This window comes from Camelina sativa, chromosome 8, assembly GCF_000633955.1.
Source record: "Camelina sativa cultivar DH55 chromosome 8, Cs, whole genome shotgun sequence".
NCBI classification, from domain to species: domain Eukaryota; kingdom Viridiplantae; phylum Streptophyta; class Magnoliopsida; order Brassicales; family Brassicaceae; genus Camelina; species Camelina sativa.
In genome coordinates, this window is record NC_025692.1 from 18,325,510 (window position 1) to 18,348,278 (window position 22,769).

Consider the following 22,769-nt stretch of genomic DNA (forward strand, 5'->3'; position numbering starts at 1 on the left):
TGTCGATATGGATGGGCTCACGGGCATAGTGATAGGACGTGAGACCCATTAAGAAAGGTACACCATGGACTGGGATTAGACATAGGATCCACTAAGAGATGACTGTCGGAGCGTTACATGTCCACTTGACTCCATCTTCCCCACCATAGTTTGAATCCCCCATGTAGTAGGTATTTGGTTGTGGATCGAGATTTTGTTTATTTAAAGATGTCAATCAAAAAATGATAATTTTACAATTATTGTTATTTCTGCGTTTAATCCGATTTGAGGAAAAGTAAATGAAAAGGTTTGTGAGTACGAACCTAGTATAGATGTACATATATGAGAAATTAGATCGTATGTGTAAAAAATGTACAAGACACATACATGTATATGTACAATTTGATCATCAATTAGCCATAGTTTCTAAATGATACCTAGACCTAGAAGACTTTAACCATATCAATAGTACATGTTAGCATAAGTTTAATTTACTAAGCTTATATTAGCATAAGTGATTTTACATGTATATAATAGAAACATTCTATTCATTTCCCAATTAATGAGAAATAACAAACTTCATCTTCTTCCTTACCTTGATCTTAATATGGTATCAGAGCAAGCTTGATCATGAGCGCTTCATTGTTAGAGGTCTTCCTCATTTAATTTCTTTCAAGTATCTTCGTAATTTTTGATTTCATTGGTTCTATCGTCTTCGCGATTCTTCAATTCGTGTTCACGAAGAGATCTAAGTTTTCTTCTTTCGTTTTTTTGACCTAATTGGTTATGATTCTTGTTTCTTCTGATATGCTCAAATTTATCCTAGAGATACTCTCTCAAAATAAGAGATAATTGTAGTATTTAGGAATCGAATCCATAAGGACTCTAGATTTACACAATATATTTAATAGTCTTTTAATATGTTAAACAAAAATATTTGTAATTAAATTGCAAGGTGAAAGCAGAAAATAAATGAGTTGTAAATCAATGGGAATAAACGCTAGGTCTACGAAATTCTCAGGAAATCATGAAATATCAAATCAATCAATCAAACATGATTCAATTAATTAAGCACCATTCTTGAACTCTAAACACAATTGTAAAATAAATCAGTTCTTACTGCAAATATTATCTAAGTTTAAAACCCGAAAATCCAAATCTCTTTGCAAAATCCAAGTTAAAAACCAGCTCTGAAACCGGTTGTGAAAACAAGTTTAGTTTGTTCACAAAATTACTAAATCAAATCTCTTTGTAAAAAGTAATTTTGCTCAACAAAGATTTTGTCATGAAAATAAGTTATATTCTCATATGAATCACTAATCCTAAGATATAAATCCAAATGAGTAATCAAAAATCTAGCTTTAAGAACAACCTATGGTGAATAACAAGAAAGATAATGAATCCTATTAATAAATCAATCTAACAATCCATGAAATCCCTAATGAGAAACCCTAAACCTAACAAGCAGATCTACTCAGACATGATAAATGAAACACAAATCATAAATAAAATAGATAACATTAACAAATTAAAAGAAAAAGAAAATAAGTTCTGAATTTCTCTGAAGAAGTCTTGATTCTTCTCTCCAAAGCTCTATAACAATATCTTAGCGTTTTACAAAAAATAAAGCGTAAATCTAAACAATGACATAAAAATCCTATATATATATATATATATATATTGTTGATATGTCTATATTTTGTCTCTTCTTAGCATGTTTTATTCATGCATTTAGCTAGGACAACTCGTTATTTTGCATTATTGTTAGCTTATTACTCTATTTTCAACTCTAAAATAGAGTTAGTGTAAAAAAAATAGAGGTGAAAATAGAGTTGCTCTATATATAGAGCAATCCTATCATTTTCTCTATTTTAGAGTAAAATATAGAGTATGATTGGAGCAAATGTTGCTCAATAATAGAGATTTGGCTCTAAAATAGAGTGGGGTTGGAGATGCCCTTAGGAGATGTCCAGACTGTTGAAGCTGAATGAAGCCTTAGCACCACTACCAGGACTCACGATGCGCGACTAGACCGACCCACTCCCAGAACTCACGACGCGTGACTCGACCGACCCACTCCCAGGATCACGACGTGCGACTCACCCGACCACGCCAGACACGTGACTTGGACGCACTCCCATGAATAAGCAACATCATGCAGCTCGAGTCGACTACCCTCCACTCGACCCAGCTCGAGTCAACTACCCTCCACTTGACCCAGCTCGAGTCGACTACCCTCCACTCGACCCAGCTCGAGTCGACAAGCACCGACTCGACCGCACACGTCAGGAAGAAAGACGCTCCGACTTAGCCAACCCGATTCCCGAACCGACGCTCTATCTTATCGTTTTATGTTTTAGGGATATCCATGTTTTACTATAAATACATTTTGTTAAGTCCTTACTCAGACATCTCGTCGTTTTTCCTTAAGGTTTACCTAGCCACCTAAAACGTTTTCTGATTTTGTAATCCAGATATCTTTGAACTTATTTAGCTTTTGCATTGGATTTCTTCTACAAAATTGTTCATCTCATTTTTATCTATATGATGATGCTTGATTCAATGTTTTATGAGTTTTTATCCTTGATGATGATTTCTGGATCTGAGTAGTGTTAGAGTTCTTGAGGATGGGATAGATTAGGTGGAGGATCTTAGTATGTAGGGTGTTTAAGTTTAGATTCGTATGATTTCCTTTTGGACTAGAGTTAGAAATACTAGTTTCTCTCTAATCAATTGGAACTAGGTCTTAGACTTTTCTACACCCAAAAGGTGTTTGATGAAATGTCTGACCAACTAGTGCCACAGACTTACATTCCTAGCCTAAAAGATTAGTTGTCTAAGGTGTTTGTCATGCCTACTTGACCATGTTTCTCTAGCAAGAGCTAGGTTTGGAAGTGTTTGAGTCTGAGTAGCTTCGGCCAAGAGATTGGATTAACTAAGTCGTGATGTTCATTGTCTAGGGATAGTTTGCTTGTGGCATGTCAAACACTCTGTAGACTAGGAGACTCCGCCGACATCAATTACTCCCATCCTTAGAACTTCTATCTTTCTGATTGATATTGCATTCCTGAGACCGCTTCTGTTCTTGCTATCTAGTTCATTCTTAGAATCGTTATTGCTTTTACTCATTCATTTTCGCTTCTTGTCATGCATGTTTGTTTCTAATTTTGTAGTTCATTTCCGTTTTGTGTTTCAACCATTCTAGGATTGTTAGATATAAATCCACTCTTTAAATTGGCTTGACTTGTGATACTTTGATTGCATCTTGAGTGATAGCAAAGTACCCAACTGGATTGACACTTTAAGTACTACAACTACATAAGGTTAATTGAACCTGCTAGGATAGACACAAAAATCTTTGTACCAATTGTAAAACATGAATTGAGCCTTAATAGCAAATAAAGAGAACTTCTGGCCAACTTTAGAAATCTTTTGCACTACAAAAAGATGGAAAATTCAATTTCCGTCAGAATGACGTGTCGCTCGATGCACCACACCAATTTTCCTCAGAGTTGTTCCTCCCGATGCTCCAAAATGCTCCAAAATCTACAAATAAGTTCGAGACATACCTAAACCTGCAATGATTCAAAAAGACTCTAAAAACACCAAAAAGAATCTATAAATAAAAAATATATCATGGTGATAACAGGATTTTCACCCAGAGTATTAATTCCCTATGCAGTTGTAGTACAAAGGGTTATCAGTCCAAATGGTTGGTATGCTAGCAGATGAGATATGATCAGAGCTATGCAAGTCAAGACAAGCAATAAAGGGGGTTGAACTAACAATCCTAAAATAATTAAAAGAAAATAAATAAACAAGAACCACTCGACCTAAGTACTCGATGCAAACATTCGAGTACAAGATCGGGTGAAGTGATCGGGTACAGTAAATAAATATGAACAGCTCGAAGGTATACTTGAAGATGGTGATCGTGTACCAGCTCGAGTATAGGGTCGAGTTATGAATAAAAACGTAAACAAACAAGAAGCGAAAGCTCCTAAGGATGGGGTAATCGACTCCTAAGTGTTCCTGACCAGTATGGATGTCCTACATGCCTCAAGCAATTCCCTAGACAATGAATCTCTAAAATCTTGTTAAAACACTCTCGTGATAGAAACATGACCAAGCAGGCAATACAAACCGATTCATTGTTGTCAATAAACTCCTTTAAACCTAGCTGCCCAGTCCTGCCCAAGGATCTGCTCGAGGCGGTGCTCGAGGATGTGGTCGGGTTACTCCTCGGATAGGTCTTCGGGTTGTTCTTCCTGCCCTTAGATCCTCTTCGATCGGGTTGAGGTTTGGACTGTTCTTCCTGCTCCAATGCACGACGTGATCAGGAACACCGAGAGTCTCAAGCTGAGCTGAAGAGGTTTCTCCTCCTGAATCATCCACACCTGCAACCACACATCCAGCTACCGCACCTGCAACCAATGCACAACCCACTGAAGGAGGCACCACACCAGGCACCACACCAGCCTCCAGTCCAGCAGCCAATTCCCCTTCCTCTAACACTGCTTCCAACTAATGAACTTCCAATTCCTTTTTTTTTTCTAATGAACTTGCTTTTGATTAATATCATTTCAAAATCTAAAATTAATCAGATATAGGATTGCTAAACCGTGACTAATTTGTGACCAAACCAATTCAAAAATGTGACTAATTTGTGACCAAACCAATTCAAAAAATGTGACCACTTCGTGACAAATCCAAATTACAAAAATAGTCGCTAAACCCAGACTCTTAAATTAGTCCCAAAACCGTCGTAAGCATAGGACTGTTCTATAAAGTCACAAAAATGTCCACAAATAGACTTCGTTGCAGTTTAATCGGAAAAATGCAACTACCACAAGAGCTCACATATACGTCGCTAATATACGACTATATTATAGAGTCCGAAATCCGTCGCAAATAAGCGAACTTGTTGTGACCAACATATTTTGCGACCTTTTTTTAGCGACCAACGTAAATGGTGGCGAAGGAGTCGCAAAGCCCTATTTTGCGACCATTAAGCAACGATTACTGGAGTCGCAAATGGCTTGTTTTCTTGTAGTGGCTCTCTCTTCTCTCTCTTCACAACCAATTACTCTCTCTCTCTTAATCTCTTCTTAACAAGATCTAACAAACTTCTGATCAAGCTTAAGAGAAGATAAACTTCAGAGTAACCTAGAAAAGAAGGATCTATCCTCAGTCGTTTGTAACAACTCTCATCCGTACCACTCACACGTGTGAACTAGAGCTTGTATCGAAACCCTCTCATACACCGAGAGTCTTCTCCACACTTAAGTATTCCTTGTAGTCGAATCTGAGTCATAACACTTCAGAGTTCATGAGCGATGATCAATGTTTTCAGATTTTTCCATTGAGTGAAAGCAAACCGCAATGAATTCTCGGTTTGGTAGGACCAGATTGGTAAAGCAAGTTTCTCTAAATTTGGCATCCTAAGAAACACAATCACAAGAAATAAAAATAAAAACGTATGAGAGGCACACCATGCACATGCAAGAAAATCTGATTAGATGATTGATGAGATTTACCTCTCAGCAGCGAATTTGAGACCTGTTTCTTGTATATAGGAATTGAAGTGAAAGAACAAAGTCTTCGGGGCCATGCGGCTCAACTTGGTGATCTCAATTAATAGATTTATGAGACTTATGCCGCCTTCTATTTCAAAAAAGTCATGAAAGAACCTGGTGCTTGTAAAAGAAGATTGGTCGTNTTTAAAGACAAAACTGTTGGAAACATCTAATTCTTGGAGCTTGGTGAGGTCGACGGTGTTCCACAAAGCTCTTTTGTGAGAGGCAAGGAACCAAGAGATGCAGACACGTGAAGCTCTCATGGTAATGTCCATCAAGTTGAGCCTATTGAAGATAAGTTCAAGTATGTCTCTGTTTACATCTGCCCATATTGAAACTTCTCCTAAGCTCTCTACCTTCTCCATCACGTTACAACTACATACAAAAGGAAAAAAGGAGAAGAAAAAAATGTTGAAATCATTGTTGCTTGTACTATTAATTATCAAACAAAGGAAGAATATGTCAACGGTAACATATAGAAACAAAACATTGCAGTGTCTTACAAAACATATTTACAACATCAAAACTGCAATTCTACTTCCACGATCTTTAACTTAATTTCGTTTTTAAGAAAAAAAACAAAAACGAAACCAAAACAAGCTATGTTAGGGTAAAAAGATTCGAATAGTCAGTTCTTGTAAGCACTTACTATTCGGTCGTGATTTGAGGTTTCAATTATATTCAAAAAACCTAGCTACTTAGTTAAAAAGTATTTTTAAACATTGTTCTGCAAAATACTAAACAAACAGAGCACCTAGACAAAGCGAAAGCATCATAAAAAAACAATATAATCAAACAAAAAAATAGATAAGTAGTAATAATTAGTCATAATCTATAGCAAGGTGATAGACGTAGAAGAACTACCTTGCTTAGCTCTTAGGTCATATTCGTGGCGAGCTCTGGTTAAGAGGAAATTTTGTTTTGTGAAAAAGTTAACTAGGGTTTCTTTTTTCAATTAAGTTAAATTACCTAAAATATCCCACACTTCCGAGTTTATTGGACTGTATGGGCCTGTTGCCTCTCTATTTCAACTTATATAGAACTTAAGAACATCAAAGGAGACTTAGAGATATGTAGGGTTTCTCTAAACAAGAGTGAGTGGGGGTCAGGATCATGGCGACAAGTCAATCGAAAGAAGAGTAAAACTGAGAACAATTCTCTTGAAATCTTGAAAGAGATGAACTTCGATGATGTTCCTTTGGAACTAGCGATGGATATATTTATGAGACTGCCTTTGAAATCCGTAGCTAGGTGTCTCCTACTCTCAAAGTTTTGGACCGGAGTGATACGGAGTCGAGATTTCATCGCGTCTTTCCAGGTTAGGTACTCTTCGATGATGCAGCCTCGTCTACTAGTCGCGTTTATTGACTTTGATAGACAACGTAACTACGAAGTTTGGCACTTCTTCTCGCTGTCTACATCATCATCAACGTCTTATCTATCACGTGTTTGTTGAATGATGAGAAGCACAAACCGTGCCCTCTTCTGTGTATTGCATTATCAATATATAGATGTACAATAGAATCAATCAGAGTAATTAAATAAGATACGGTATCGCAAAATAATAATTCTATTATTGTGTTTCCTATTCTATCACTCCCCCGCAGTCGTAGCGTAAGGAGGTTGGACGCTTAGACTGGAGCGAAAATACGTGAAGAGTGAGGATGGGAGCCCCTTGGTGAATATATCGGCATATTGGTAAGGAGAGGGGACGTGGAGGACACGGACGTCGCCGACAGCAACACGTTCTCGTACAAAGTGGATGTCAATCTCAATGTGTTTGGTACGTTGGTGTTGGACAGGGTTTGTGGAGAGATACACCGCACTTACGTTGTCACAATAGACAATCGTTGCGGTAGTGACTGGACAATGTAGTTCTAAGAGCAAGTTGCGTAGCCAGCTTGTCTGGGCAACCACATTAGCGACTTTGCGATACTCAGCCTCTGCACTAGAGCGGGATACTGTAGGCTGTCATTTGGACGACCATGAGACAAGGTTATCACCAAGGAAAACGCAATAGCCAGACGTGGAACGGCGTGTGGTTGTGCAGCCTGCCCAATCAGCGTCCGTGTAAGCCGTGATCGTAGAGATAGAGGTTGGTTTCAGTCGAATGCCGTTTGTGATGGTCCCCTTTTGGTATCGGATGATTCGCTTGAGGGCATGAAGATGAGGCTCACGGGGATCATGCATATGGAGACACACTTGTTGAACGGCATAGGCTATGTCAGGGCGAGTAAACGTGAGGTATTGGAGAGCACCAGCGAGGCCACGATAGAGTGTTAGGTCTGCAACAGTTGTTCCAACCGCAGCGGGAAGTTTGGAAGATGTATCAACCGGTGTGGTGGTAGGGTTGCAACCAGTCATCCCGGTTCGATGTATGATGCCCGCTGCATAGTTTTGTTGGCTCAAGAACATCCCATGTTTGTCCCTGTTAATAGCAATGCCAAGAAAATAGTGAAGTTTGCCTAGATCAGTCATAGAAAATTCAGAATTAAGTGATGTTATAATCGACCGTAATAGGGAAGTGGAAGAGGAGGTGAGACTGATGTCATCAACGTAGAGAAGGAGGTATGCTAAATCTTTCCCACGTTTGAGAACAAATAATGAGGCATCGGCTTTGCTTTGGTTGAATCCTATTTTGGTGGCAAAGGTGGCGAAACGATGATACCAAGCCCGAGGCGCTTGTTTGAGGCCGTAAAGAGATTTACGGAGGAGACAAACATGGGTAGGTCGAGTGGGATCAACGAATCCTGGAGATTGATGCATATAAACTGTCTCGTCCAGATCACCGTATAGGAAAGCGTTTTTGACGTCTAATTGATGAGCATGCCAGTTGAGAGAAACAGCAACGTGAAGGACGGTACGGATTGAGGCAGGCTTGACTGAAGGTCTCATCACAATCGATGCCAATCTGCTGTGATTTTCCATTTGCAACGAGGCGAGCTATGTATCGAGAGAGCTGACCACCTGCATTAAACTTATGTCTTAAAAGCCACATAGAACGCACAACATTAGTGTTTAAGGGCCGTGGGACTAGTGTCCACGTTCTGGCTGCAATTTGAGCATCATATTCAACCTGCATAGCATCATTCCAGTATTTATCTTTGGCAGCATGAACATGAGAGAGAGGTAAAGGAGAAATTGTGTCAGTATGAAGAGAGAAAATCTATTTCTTTTTACTTATGCCACTGCGACTACGAGTGTGGATGACATGAGGAGGTTGAGGTTGAGGAGTAGGGGCTGCTGCCGCGTTGGGTAACGAAGGTGGAACCGAGGGAGAAAGACGAGGAGAGGTAGTGAGCTGAGAAAAGGATGTTGTTGTCGGGACCGTTGATAATGGCTGAACAGAGGTAGAAGGATTAGTAGGAGCAGGGGGTGCAGAAGAGGAAGACGATATAGGAGGTCTAGGAAGATCACGAGGAGGAGGAAGAGGAATTGTAGTAGATGGAGTCGTGGACGGTTGAACAGTGGTGAGAGGAGGGTCAGTGGAGCTCGACGGTGGTAGAGGAGGGATTGACGGGGGAATAGAATGGAGAAGCGGATAAGTAAAAAATTGGGAAGACGGTGTTGACGAGCAGGTATCGGAAACTGAATGTTGAAAGGGGAAAGAGTTTTCATCAAAGATAACATGACGAGATAAAATGATTCGTTTGGTTTTGAGATCCAAACAACGATAGCCACTATGATTGGAAGGATAACCTAGAAAAACACATTTAGTGGAACGAGGAGATAGTTTGTGGGTGGAGGTAGGAAGGAGATTTGGATAACAAAGGCATCATCAATATATAGCTGTACAATAGAATCAATCAGAGTAATTACATAAGATACGGTATCGCAAAATAATAATTCTATTATTGTGTTTCCTATTCTATCAGTGTTACATGTCCATTGCCAAGAGTCTAACTACCATTCTCATTATGTCAATGATTTGATAAACCATTGACATAGCCATACCTAGAGTCGAAACCAGCAGTACGCTCGGACATAGTTTTTTCGGGTACGATCTGATTAATGATGAATACAAACTATTGGAATTGTGCATGAAGGATCGAACTCAAGTATTACAACTATCATCTGAACACAAAGTAGTCACATTGGGAGATAAAAACAAATTATGGAAAATGATTGATTATAGAACTCATCTTGGTCCTGTGCTTAACAGTGTGTGCATAGATAGAGTTTTGTTTTATCTTGCTAATATGGGCGATGATTTGTCTCAGTTAAGCTTAATGAGATTCGATTTGGGGTCGGAAAAGTTGGATCTTTTTACTAGTGTATCCGGCGACTTTCCAACTGCGTTTCTATATTTTTCAACTTTGATTAGCTACAAGGGGAAAGTAGCTTTAGCCACTAACACAAGGATGGATTTGGAAGTGTGGGTTTTGGATCAGCAAGCCAAGACTCTAGGATGGTTGAAGGAAAGTTTTAGTATCAACATTGGGAAGAAGTGGAAACAATATGATTTGGGAATTATCAGAGGCACAACTCATAGAGATGAGCTAATTTTGGCACCACGGTTCTATTATAATGAGTTTTATGTTTACCTTTACAATCCATACACGAATATGCTTAGAGGACCAAAGTTGAATTACACGGAGACCAAGCATCCGGAGACCAAAGCAATGGTTTTTTCGGATTATGTAGAGAGTGTTAGGTTGTTGTAGGGAAGACACTTTCATGCTTTCATTATACCTATAGACGAGAGTGTAACTATCCAGTAACTCATCTATCAGTTTTTTTAGTGAATCTTAAGCATAACAATATTTCCACTGGCCAAATGGAATGATTATTATATAGTATTTAAATAAATTTAAAACATCAACAAAGCTTTTACAAAAGATTATTATGAATTCAAGCTTTTTAATCTCCTCGTTTCACCAATTCTTTTCGTAAAAAATAATGTGCCGTCTCAAATATGTTAGGTCCATCTTTGCAGACCTTGCAATCGGTTCCTGAGCATATGATAAATTTCTCAAGCTTTTGAGTGGCAGCAACTTGAACAAGATTTTCATCATGTATCTTTGAAATGTGACAGGTTAAGAATGGTGAGGTTTTGCAGACATGTGATTAGTGATAAAATTGCTGTCATGGTGACGGTAGAGCATCACAAACTATGGTATTAATTACGTAGATTTGCTCATAATAGTTAAACATATATATAATAGTGATCTTCTCCTCATTTATACTTTCACGACGTTTGAGAGTTCTCTCTACGTTACGTTTAATGCATCAAGTTGATTTCGTTCTTGAAGACTTGCCCAAAGAGTACCAAGTCGTTGATAAATTGTAGGGCACCGTGACACTCGTCTGTGATTATGTGTGTCAATGTTGCCTAAATCAAACGCTGAAAAACTATAGGATCCAGTTCATATTAAATGAAGCATATTATGATATGATCTATCAAATGGAAGAACAACACATAAGTAAATATATGGAGGTTGAGAAATAGAATCCGATAACTTTTACAAATTAAACACATCAAGAAATTTTTTCAAAATTTCAGAATTCAAGTTCTTTTATCTCGTTGTTTCGCCAATTCTTCCCGTAAAAATTATGCTCCCCGGAAGGTCGATTTTCGCAAACTTGACAATCATCTTCTGAACATGTGATAAGTTTGTCAAGATTCTGAGTGGCAGCTTGTACAACATCATTGATCATAAGATACCAGCCCAAGATTAAGCAATGTGTCAAGTTAAGGATCGCTAGGTTTCGAAGACCTCTGATTAGTAGGAGAACTCCTTCAACATTGATGAAAGAGCATCGCAAACTCAACCTAGTGAGGCTCTGGAGGTAATGCACGATATTTTCAGCATCGTCGTTTCCCAAATTACCCATAAGTTTCAAGTTGCTGAGGTTACTGCAGCTCTCTCCCACAATTCGAATCTCGAATGAGAACCAGGTAAATTCATTATAAGCCATGATCAGTGTTTTAAGACTCTTCCACTGACTAAACGCAAATCTAAATGAGTTCTTTTCATTACGCAATGACAATGGAACTGGTAAAGCAAGTTTCTCTATGTTTGGCATCCTGGAAAACAAAAATTATGCATATGAGCTATATATATATATATATATATAATATATATGTTTTATTATTCAGTTATAAAGATGAGATTTACCTCTCAGCAACTTGAGGATAAAGATAAAACTTTGGCGAAAACTTTTACTCTTTATTATTTTAGCTAGATACTTTTACACATTGAGACATTATGACTTATATAGAGACCTAGAGAACAATCTAGATCATTGATGACTCATTAGGTACAGCTGTGACAGACTAGTCATCCTTATCTTGCAGAGCTCCAAATCGGTTATGGAGGAGAGTATGATCAGCAGGTACAATCAACCTTGTCTTGACATGAGAGTGTTGACTGGGCTTCACATTTGGGCTTCCTTGTTGGACTGTTGTCTGACCCAACTTGCATATCTCACTTACATTCTCCCTCAAACTTGTGGTGGGTGAATCACCAACACCATGTTTGCCTATAAGATTCTCAAACTCCCTCTTTGGTAAAGACTTAGTGAATATATCGGCCAGTTGGAGCTGTGCAGGGACATGCTGTGTTTCAATATGTCCCAAAGCTACTTGCTCCCTGATGTAATGGAAGTCAGTGTCGAAGTGTTTGGACCGTTTGTGTAGAGCTGGATTAGCGCTTAGGTACACTGCAGAGAGGTTGTTGCATTGGAGCAAAGTAGGGAACTGTTGTGATATTCTCAAGTCACAAAGAAGAAACAAAAGCCAGGTAATCTTATGAGCCGTAGACGTTAGAGCTCTGTATTCTGCCTCTGTTGAAGAATTTGAGACTGTTTCTTGTCTTCTAGCTGACCAACTAATCAGATTAGGACCAAACAGGATACAGAAACCTGTTGTCGAACGTCTTGTCTTCTTACATATGGCATGGTCACTATCACAGTAGGCCGAAAGTGACAAGTTAGAGCTTCTACGTATATATAGACCCATATGTAGAGTTCCCTTGATTTATCTGAGAATGCGTTTGAGTAGGCCAAAGTCGGAAACAGTTGGTTCATGCATCCTTTGGCATATGAAGTTGACTGCAAATTGTATGTCAGGCCTGGTAATTGTTAGGTATTGTAGCTTTCCTGCCAGACTTCTGAAATATGTTGGCTCAGAGAACGGTTCAGGATTCAACTTGTCCAGATTCTGCGGAAGTGGGGTTGGCATAGGATTGCAGTTAGACATCGCAGCTTGATGAAGGATGTTTGATGCATATGCTGTCTGATGAAGGAAGAAGCTTGTTGAGCATTTTTGAATTTCGATCCCAAGAAAATAGCTTGGAGCTCCCAAGTCCTTCATTGAGAACCGCTTGTTCAGAGTGATGAACAAATCTTGTAAGAGATTTGGATCATTCCCTGTAAGAAGCATATCATCCACATACATTAGCAACATCAATGATTGACCATTTTTATGATAAGTGAACAAGGAGGGATCGGATTTGCAGCAGGTGAACCCAAACGCAATCAGATATTTGCTGAAGGTGTCAAATCAGGCTCTCGGAGCTTGCTTAAGTCCGTTGAGAGCTTTCGTAAGATGACAAACATGAGATGGTCGTTGTGCATCAACGAAACCACAAGGTTGCAGCATGAATACTGGTTCTTGCAGCTCTCCATGAAGAAATGCATTTGATACATCAAGTTGTTTTATCTCCCAATCTTTAGTGGTTGCAACATCAAGAACCATTCGTATGGTAGCAGTTCGAACAACAGGGCTGAAGGTCTCAAGATAATCAAGCCCTTCTTCTTGATTGAATCCCTTGGCAACAAGTCGTGCCTTGAGTTTATCAACTGATCCATCCGGTTTGAGTTTGGTTTTAAAAACCCACTTGCACCCCAATATGTTCATCTCTTCAGTAGGCTCAACTAAATCCCAAGTATGCAACATGTGAATATTAGTTATTTCATCATGAGCAGCATCGTTCCAACCAGGATGTTGTAAAGCCTTTGTGATATTTTTTGGTTCTTCAGGAGCAAACCGAGATGTAAGGAGAACATACCTCGTGATTGGTTTGTGAATTCCCGCTTTTTCTCTTGTAGTCATGGAATGTGTGTTGTTGTCGTTGTTTTGTTGCTCTTGTTGCTCGATTTGATCTTCGTGATGTTCTTCCTCTGATGCAGAGTTTTCTTCCTCTGATGCAGAGTGTTCTTCCTCTGATGCAGAGTGATCTGTCTTAGTATTTGTAGAACTCTCACTTGCATTGATAACATTATTGTTGTCTTGTTGGACTGTTGTAGGAGGGTTCTGATCAGACATTTGTTGGACTGTTGTCTGTGTCGTTGTGTGATGTGGATAAACTGATTGAGAGTGTGACCTTTCTGCAGTGATGTTAGCGGGTGGAGTGATCAAGGCTGCTTGCCAAGCTTGAAGGAGTGGTGTGTTATATGTGAGAATTAGAGCTTTGTACTGTTGAGTGAACGGAAAACAAATTTCATCAAACACTACATGTCGAGAGATATAGACCTTCCCCGTTGGCGGATATAGACACTGGTATCCTTTATACTGAGTGTGGTACCCCAAAAAAACACATTGTAAAGACCTTGGATCGAATTTATGGCTTGCCATAGGCCTGAGAAAAGGATAACAGGCAGATCCAAACACTCTCAACATGTTGTAGTTCGGTTTTTGTTTAAACAGTAGCTCATAGGGACTGCAATTTTTTAATGTTGCAAAGGGAAGAAGATTAGTGATGAAACTAGCAGTGAAGAAGGCTTCTACCCAGTGATGGAGAGGAGTATGGCTGTGAAACATCATTGACAGATCAAGCTCCACTAGATGTCTATGTTTTCTCTCAGCAATCCCATTTTGTTGAGGAGTGTAAGGACATGATATCCTATGAATGATTCCATTCTCTGACAAATGTTGTTTAAGAAGATTGCTTGTAAACTCTCCACCACCATCACTTTGAAAAACTTTGATCTTGGTCTTGAATTGATTCTCAACCATTTGCTGAAAGACTTTAAAGATAGCAAAAAACTCAGATTTGGCACGCATAGGATAGAACCATGTGAACCGAGAGAAATCATCCACAAAAACAGCATAGTATTTAAACCCTTGATTTGATACAACCGGTGATGGTCCCCAAAGATCACAATGTATTCGATCTAGGGGACAAAAAACTCTAGAATCTGAAGAAAAAAACTGAAGCTTACTATTCTTCCCCATCTGGCAAGGCTCACAAATGGAGGTAGTGCTGCTCTTATTCAAGATAATCTCCTTGCTGTGTTTAAGTTGTTGGAGAACTTGAGAATTTGAATGCCCAAGCCTATGATGCCATATATCTTCAGAGGCTGCACATTGACGATTGGAGAACATAGCAACAAATTCTTGATTCCCCAACACATATAATCCCCTACTTCGAGGACCCTTTGCTACCACCTTCTGAGTGGTTATGTCAATAACACACACCTTATTAGAATCAAACCAAACTCCACAAGGCAGATCATCACACAGTTTTGACACTGAAATTAGAAATTTTTGCATATCTCGACACACAAGAGCATCGTTTAACGAGAGTTTACCTGAAGTGGAAGCAATGGTAGTAGATCCTACATGAGTTATCGAAAGGTAAGTTCCATCTCCAACCAAGACTATGTCATTCCCATTGTATGTCGTGGCAGACTGCAGATTAGTAGTAGAGGGTGTGACATGGGCTGTAGCACCGGAATCTGTGACCCAGTCGTTACCATCAGAGACTTGCAGGGAAGAGAACACTTGAGCCACATCAAGACGTTGGTAGTTATGATCAAAACGGTTCCAGCAGTCAGCCACAATATGACCAGTACGCCCACAAATTTGACAGACAGGACGTTCACCAGAGACTTGAGAGCTAGATTGGTGTTGAGAGAAGCCTCTACCGCGTGAGGAGTAACCTCCACGTCCTCTGTTTTGTCCTGAAGAGCGTCCCCTGCCACGGTAGCCTCCTCTGGACTGATTTTCATACCCATTGTGTTGAGGTTGAAACGCGAGATGTGGAGTAATAGACTCAGGAGAACTGTAAGACCGAAGCTTGGTGTCAAAACTCTCTACTTCAGACACAACATCACCAAAGCTTGGAGGAGAGACATTTTTCTCAGTGAGCTCTAAACGATAGTTGCAATAGGATCATACTCGCGACCCAACCCATTCAGAAAGCCAAATATCTTCAGAGACTCATCGATGGGTTTGCCAATAGAGCTCAAGGCGTCACAGATAGCGATAAACTCACGACAATAAGCAGCAAACGATATGTCCTTCTTTTCTAGAACCCACAGAATACGGTGAAGAGTAAATTCTCTAGCTATGAACAAACATCTCTAGAAGTAGTAATGTTATGAACATACCCGAGAACTTCTTCAGACAAAGTACCAAATAGCCAAGAACGAATGAGTTGATCTGTGCAGAACCATGCTTCATATTGGGGATTGGGAACTTCTACGTCGGTTGTCGTTGAGGTGGTGCGAGATGGTGCTGTGACGGCTCCATTCACGAACCCTATAAGCTTTTGACATGAAAGAAGAGACTCAAACTGAGTTTTCCATAGGAGATAGTTGGTATTGTTCAGCTTGATTGTAACCGTACTCGTGACATGAATGTTGTCAGGAAATGGATACGAGGTCGCCACTGTAGAATCTGTTAAGGTTTACAAGGCTCTGATACCACGAGGATAAAGATAGAACTTTGGTGAAAACTTTTACTCTTTATTATTTTAGCTAGATACTTTTACACATTGAGACATTATGACTTATATAGAGACCTAGAGAACAATCTAGATCTTTGATGACTCATTAGGTACAGCTGTGACAGACTAGTCATCCTTATTTTGCAGAGCTCCAAATCGGTTACGGAGGAGAGTATGATCAGCAGGTACAGTCAACCTTGTCTTGACATGAGAGCTTTGACTGGGCTTTACATTTGGGCTTCCTTGTTGGACTGTTGTCTGACCCAACTTGCATATCTCACTTACACAACTAACATGAGATCCTGCTTTTGTAAATAGGAACTAAAGTTAAAGAACACATTACGCGGAGCCGTGCGGCTCAACTTAGTGATCTCAACAATTAGATTCTTGAGTTTTATGCGTTTTACTCTACAAAAGTTAAAGAAGAACCGGCTCATCTTAATTGAAAAAATTCCAAAAGCTTAGGGCTTCTTTTACTTCTTTGTCGACCCGGTATTTGTAGAGGACATTTTTTCCCATGTGTTTGAGTCTCGTGAGGTCGATGGTTTCCCACAGTATTTTGTTGTGAGAGACAAGGAACCAATAGATGCATACACGTGAAGCTCCCATGGTAATGTCCATAATGTCAAGCTTATCGAAGATAGTGGCAAGTATGTTTCTATCTAGAGTTGACCATTTTGAATCATCTCTTGAGCTGTTTGCCTTCCTCATCACGTTGCAACTACATACTGTATAAAAAAATAGAGAAAAAAGATAAAAAGACATTTTAGATTGATAGATTCTTGAATCCAAGTAAACGCTAGCGCTTGAAGAAGATCTATTGAAAAAAGAAAAAAAAGAGAGTGATTTCTTACGCTAGCATATTCACAAGGACGTAACTGTAGTCCTAACTCCTAAATTTAACCCCTCGAAAAAATGAACCTAGTCCTAACTATTTAATTTGTAGACATTCCAAATTTCCAAGTTCAGAAGCACAACTTTTTAGTTGTTTAACGGCAAGTAAATATTTAAAAAAAAAATTGTTAGTTTTCTTTTTCCTTTAGTTATTGTATACACTTTCTTTAAGTTGGATTTTCCATTTATTGACAATCACATTGCTAAATTTCAGTAATTCCATTTCTTTGGTGGTCCACTAGTAAAATTGTAATGTATAGTTACAAAAAATTGTGTAGTTACAACCGGTTATGCATAGCAAAAATAAATTTGTTATAGATTTAAGACAAAAAAAATTGTAATTATTTTGTCGTTACAAAGTTCTTTTTCTATAACAAATTGTCGCAAATTGCTACAAATTAGAAACAAATTAATTGTTCGCAAGTTGCTACTAAGTTTTACGTTTTATCTACCCCTATTTGTTAAGATCAGTAACTTATAGTTATAGAAAATCACAAAATTTTGTAGCTATCTATATATTATTAAAGTGAAGTACATTTTTAAAATGTCCAAAATTACTCACTTATTTACGAAATGTCCCACTGAGATTAATTTTCGGAAATCTCTCATTAAGGGTAAAATCGGCGAGACAATCACAAATTTTCTCACAAACACGTCTCTTGCTCATTAATCTGTATTCAGGTATAGAATAAGTCATTCGGGTATGGAATAGAGGGACGCAGAGCTTACTTGGATCTTTTCATATTTTTTAGGAATTCTTTTCGAATATATTAATTGCAATTTACACTAATTAGATTCGCATACTCTCAATCAGATCCACATACTTGAAATTTATGCTAATCCACTAATTTCGTGATTTCTTATTATCAAAACACAAATTTTTATTCATCGTTCCAAACATTACGGAAGATAATTACGATATTGATTTGTATAGTCTGTTACATATCCAAACTAATTTCTTATTCTCTCTTATCATTATCTCTACTTCACGTAATATACGGTTGTGTATCTGTTATTTGAGAACATCTAAACTATAAAATCGTATATTAACCCCGCTAACAATGGTGATTGATTAAGATTTTATTCCTTATTCTATTTTTTTAAAAAATAATTCACTTTCCGTTTCCCCTGTTCGAGACTATAAATACGTACGTATTCGTTACCTCACCTACACCATCTCACACACTGCAAAAACACATTCTAAAAATGGCTGCTTCATTTGCTTTCTTTCGTGTGCAAGTCAAAATCCTTCACTCATGGCGTCAATATACGCCTACGGCTGGTGAAACACTTGAGTGTATCTTAGCTGATTCCACGGTAAGCTGTAGTTTTAGCAACTTATTTATCATATTTCTATACAATAACGTTACGTATTAGCATTATAATTTTCCGAATAGGGTACAAAGATCCACGCATCTGTCAAGAAGGATTTGGTTGTTCGACATGCTAATCAGTTGCAGGAAGGTCAATGGAGGTTCATTGAGACATTCAGTCTAACCAATGCTGCTGGTCATTTCAGACCCACTGGACACGTCTACAAGATCAATTTCCTTAACGGTACCAACATTAGGGCGAGTGACAATGGTAGTGAGTCGATTTTCTTATCCCTCTCAAAGTTTCTAAGGATCCTTGCACACGAGGTTAATACCAGCATATTGGTTGGTAAGTTCATATCATCTCAAATGTAAATTCCTATTTCCAACATTATTTATTTAAATTATATACAAAAAATAATTTTTTTCTTCAGATGTTATTGGTCAAGTTGTTAATGTTGGTGATGTTGAAGACCTTGATGTTAACAATAAACCAGTTAAGAAGATTGACTTCGAGCTCAGAGATGTTACGTAATAATATGCCAAAACCTATTAATTTTTTTTTCGTAACTGTTAATCTAATCTACACGTTAGTGATGTGAGATTACCTGTAACGCTGTGGGGTAAATATGCGGTGGAATTTTTCACTTCATGTGAACATGCATATGAGAATAGTGTTACCGTTGTTTGCCTTTTGCGTTTTGCCAAGATAAAAGAGTTTAAAGGTATTACATTCACTATTTTTTGGTTTATTACGATAACCAATAAAAGAATGCTACTTATCTAATTGTGTGTTATAATTTTTTTTGTTTTTTTGTAGATATTATCATTGTCGCAAACTCATTTGATGTAACTCAGTTACGAGTGAATCCTGAACTTGCTGAAATCCAAACCTTTAATGATCCCAAAAGATGGTCTGATGCTAACCTTCCGTGGGAGTAAGCCAAAGAGACCTGCTAACTTCCCTAGAGGACCTGAGAATCTTCTTGCATTTGAGCAAAAGACGATTAAGGAGTTAAAAGACTCCTTTGAGGTAATGTGATTTTAATTTCAGTACGTTAATTCATAAAAGACTATAATTCTATTAAACAAATTTTTAAAATTATGATTGTTATATGTAGGTTGGAAAAGCTAAGATTAAGTGTACTATTTATGGTGACGACACCGACTGGGCTTGGTATTACTTCAGCTGCAAGAAATGTAACAAGAAGGTCACACATGTGCAAACACAATGTAACAATGCTGCAATTACCACCAAAGCGAAGTCGCCGAAATTTTGGGGTGATGTATGTAGGGCTGTTGTAACCAACGTACTCGCAAGGTAATTAAAGTTTATTAACGTACCATATAAAGTGTATATGAAGTTTTAACTAAATTTTCTTAATCCACTCTTAGGTACAAGCTTCACGTGAAAGTCATGGATAACACAGGTGAAACTAAACTCATGTTTTTCGATACTGCCGCTGCTGATGTTGTCTCTGAGAGTGCCTACACGGTTCTTAATGGTTCCTTCGATGAGGTATTAGTTGAAACATTGGTATATTATTAGATACATACATATTATTCTTATTTCTATCACTTGATATTATTCCATCTTACAATGTTGATTTATGAACCTGAGACCTTGCCAGACGCACTTAAAATTTTGAAAGGAAAGACATTCCAATTTCTTGTGTGTATTGAGAAAGAGAATTTGTGGGATGGTCTTGAAACCTACAAAGTCTCTACTGTTTTGTCTAAGCATGGAATGTTGGCGGAAGAACACACTCTTGAAGAATCTGATAACAATTTGAGTCATTCTAAGATTAACTCGGAGAATTTGGTAATTTCTGTTTATTATATTTATGATGTTTATATATTATGTTTATCATTGGATTTTATCATCATATCATATTATTATCTATCCTTAGGGGTTGGAGTTCACTTCTTTGAGCGATGGTAGCCAAGATGATTTGTCACCTCCGTCCAAACGTTATCTTGATTTGAAAGAAGACCTCTTTGATCAGTCTTCCATAACAAAGAGAAAGTGTGTGCAATCATCTAAGTTGGCTGATCTGGTGAACGTATCTATTGATAAACGTGACTTTGATGCAGTTGTGTCCGCTGAAGATGAAGGTTTCATTGATGATAAGAACAATATTGAAGAGGTTACTATCACCAACGGACCTGTTGAGCGTCGTGGGCTTAAGCCCAATCTGGTTCGAGTGAAGGTTGAGCCTAATTAAGTAGTTTCTCATTGGATAATGCTTGCTTCTTTTGTTTCCGATTCCAAGTTTTTATTTCTAGTTTTTATCATTCAATAATGCTATCATTCGAGTTGCACTATTTGCTTCTGTTTCAGAATAAAACGAATAATAAAGGTCCACATTTTAATCATTATCGTACATTTTACCTTTTCAGTTTTAAATACGATTTTACAACATATGATGTTAAAATGAATATTTGATATTAACATTGATAGTGGAAAAATTAATACATCAAAATTTATCCTTCCTATACTTACGTTAGTGGTTGACAAACAACCCGGATAGATTTAAATTTTGAATTTTAGAAAGACAAAATTCAAATTATATTGACGATACAATTAACCTCAATGTATTAACTGTATTTACGTTCACGATAATATATTTGGTCATAACTACACCAATGAACAAAATTTCTTGGATAGTAAAAAAGCTGCTCCTATTTTACTGTTGATAAGATGTAACTTGATAGAGTATATCAAGTCGATAAACACAAACCACAACATCTTTTTATTTTTATACTTATCATTTTCTATATTCTTTAAAACCGTTTACATTTTCTCTACAACTCCTACTTCTCTCTCTCTCACCGTTTCCGAAAGTCAAGAAACAACCATGGTGAAATTTGCTACTCTTCGAATGCTAAATCCATATACAATAAATTGGATGATACATGTGAAGGTTTTTCGGAAGTGGGAGGTGAAAGACCGGTTCAGTATCAGATCTTCCGAACTTATTTTGGTTGACGAAGAGGTACTCATTTAGTCTTACAAGTAAATTATAAAACCTTTTTCCTTTGGCTAATCTTACATGATATATATCTTATCCAGGGACAGTACTGTCATGCAATAATTCCTTCTGAGTTGCATGGTTTTGATGATTATGTTGTGCATCAGAACGAGACATATGTTTTAGAGATGTTCAAAGTGAAAGGAGATAAAGAAGAGATTCAGAAGACAGATCTTGGATATAAGATTATCTTCACTCATAAAACAGTAGTCAGTGATGCAAGAGCACCGATAATTGAAAAAGTTTTCAATAACTCCAGTTTTCATATGATTCTTGATGGTCGTTTCCATGGTCGTTGGCCTTATGGTATGTTTTCTATCTTTCGATCATAATAAATTTTTATATTATGTTCTTAAGTTGTTCATCGTGTAATATTGATCATATATTTTTATTGAAGTTAATTTGATTGGGATCATAACTCATATGGGGGACATCCGGACCTTTGAACCGGAGGACAGTGTGAATCGGTGGGCTTTGAATAATAGATACATACAGTTCACGATCAAATATCTTAAGTAAGTATTAATTTACAAATCTTTTTTTTCCGTAATACTGCAAATTATATAACCTCAAATAGGAAAATTATGTATTTGGATTATTACAAATCGTGGGGGAAATGTCCTGCCTTGCTTTGGCACGGGATGTTATGAGAATGAAATGTTTAATAGATTCAAGTTAAACAATGGAGTTAGAATTTGTCTTTTCAAAATGTGGAAAGCTGTCAGATACGGAGGTATTTATTCCATTTGTTCACTTAACTACTTCATATATTTCACTACAAGAAAATATGGATTTTACGACTACTGTTGGCGACTATATATGTAGTCGTTATTTTTGGCGACTAAGTAGCAACTATTTAGCAACTATTTTACGACTACATATATTTGGTCGTATATCCGTCGTTTTTTGACGACTACATATCGTAGTCCTTAGTTTAGTCGTAATTTAGCGACTATTTTACGACTATATTGTATACCAAAATATGTAGTTGCTAAATAGTCACCAATTTAGCGACTAATATGGGACTCATAGTGTTTTCAGTATAGCGAATCCACAACTGCCGCAGAAAGCTTCCCCTGGTCTTCGGCCCGAGCTGTATGAGGCAGAAACTCGTCCCACGTACGGTTCGGAGGCCGAATTACACCCATTATCTCAAGTTTTGGATCGAACTAATCTATTGACACAAATCGTTCCGAGTAAGAGGCGAAACATAATCAACTTGAATTTGGGGACAACTTTGCCCGAGTTTTAATTGGGGAACGAACGATCTAAGTAAGGAGGTAGCTTCAGGAAGGTAGTTCT

General features: G+C 37.9%; 6 protein-coding genes and 1 pseudogene across 7 annotated transcripts; 3 read left to right on the top strand and 4 right to left on the bottom strand.

Annotated features, from left to right (window-relative positions):
• On the bottom strand, positions 5,300-5,920 carry LOC104707455 (annotated as a pseudogene).
• On the bottom strand, positions 7,527-8,483 carry LOC109125958 (uncharacterized mitochondrial protein AtMg00810-like). The gene has a single exon (XM_019228775.1). It carries the CDS (start codon positions 8,481-8,483, stop codon positions 7,527-7,529), a length of 957 nt encoding a protein of 318 aa, XP_019084320.1.
• Positions 8,722-9,541, bottom strand: LOC104709658 (proline-rich receptor-like protein kinase PERK2). Its single transcript, XM_010426231.1, has 2 exons — positions 9,493-9,541; positions 8,722-9,143 (listed from the first exon to the last, which is right to left on the bottom strand). Exons 1-2 carry the CDS (start codon positions 9,539-9,541, stop codon positions 8,722-8,724), a joined length of 471 nt encoding a protein of 156 aa, XP_010424533.1.
• LOC104709659 (F-box protein At4g11590-like) lies at positions 9,755-10,219 on the top strand. The gene has a single exon (XM_010426232.1). The coding sequence runs from the start codon at positions 9,755-9,757 to the stop codon at positions 10,217-10,219; it is 465 nt and encodes a 154-aa protein (XP_010424534.1).
• On the bottom strand, positions 11,055-11,582 carry LOC104709660 (putative F-box protein At4g11580). Its single transcript, XM_010426234.1, has one exon. The coding sequence runs from the start codon at positions 11,580-11,582 to the stop codon at positions 11,055-11,057; it is 528 nt and encodes a 175-aa protein (XP_010424536.1).
• LOC104709661 lies at positions 18,329-18,970 on the top strand. The gene is made up of 3 exons (XM_010426235.1): positions 18,329-18,439; positions 18,520-18,784; positions 18,870-18,970. Exons 1-3 carry the CDS (start codon positions 18,329-18,331, stop codon positions 18,968-18,970), a joined length of 477 nt encoding a protein of 158 aa, XP_010424537.1.
• Positions 19,262-20,751, top strand: LOC104707456. Of its 2 annotated transcripts, none has more exons than XM_019229140.1 (4): positions 19,262-19,468; positions 19,557-19,756; positions 19,831-20,257; positions 20,346-20,751. In XM_019229140.1, exons 3-4 carry the CDS (start codon positions 20,036-20,038, stop codon positions 20,658-20,660), a joined length of 537 nt encoding a protein of 178 aa, XP_019084685.1. In that variant the 5' UTR covers positions 19,262-19,468; positions 19,557-19,756; positions 19,831-20,035; the 3' UTR covers positions 20,661-20,751. Both variants share the same exon structure in this region, with proteins under 2 accessions (XP_019084685.1, XP_019084686.1).

Bases quoted from the DNA above. Each gene is read 5' to 3' on its own strand.
- LOC109125958 (XM_019228775.1), bottom strand. From the start codon at position 8,483: ATGGAAAATCACAGCAGATTGGCATCGATTGTGATGAGACCTTCAGTC.
- LOC104709658 (XM_010426231.1), bottom strand. From the start codon at position 9,541: ATGTCCGAGCGTACTGCTGGTTTCGACTCTAGGTATGGCTATGTCAAT. The intron at 9,144-9,492 runs GTTTATCAAATC...TTCAACATTCAG, and splicing joins TAGGTATGGCTATGTCAATG to TTTCCGATACCTGCTCGTCA.
- LOC104709659 (XM_010426232.1), top strand. From the start codon at position 9,755: ATGGGCGATGATTTGTCTCAGTTAAGCTTAATGAGATTCGATTTGGGG.
- LOC104709660 (XM_010426234.1), bottom strand. From the start codon at position 11,582: ATGCCAAACATAGAGAAACTTGCTTTACCAGTTCCATTGTCATTGCGT.
- LOC104709661 (XM_010426235.1), top strand. From the start codon at position 18,329: ATGGCTGCTTCATTTGCTTTCTTTCGTGTGCAAGTCAAAATCCTTCAC. The intron at 18,440-18,519 runs GTAAGCTGTAGT...TTTTCCGAATAG, and splicing joins GTATCTTAGCTGATTCCACG to GGTACAAAGATCCACGCATC. The intron at 18,785-18,869 runs GTAAGTTCATAT...TTTTTTCTTCAG, and splicing joins TAATACCAGCATATTGGTTG to ATGTTATTGGTCAAGTTGTT.
- LOC104707456 (XM_019229140.1), top strand. From the start codon at position 20,036: ATGTTGATTTATGAACCTGAGACCTTGCCAGACGCACTTAAAATTTTG. The intron at 20,258-20,345 runs GTAATTTCTGTT...ATCTATCCTTAG, and splicing joins AGATTAACTCGGAGAATTTG to GGGTTGGAGTTCACTTCTTT.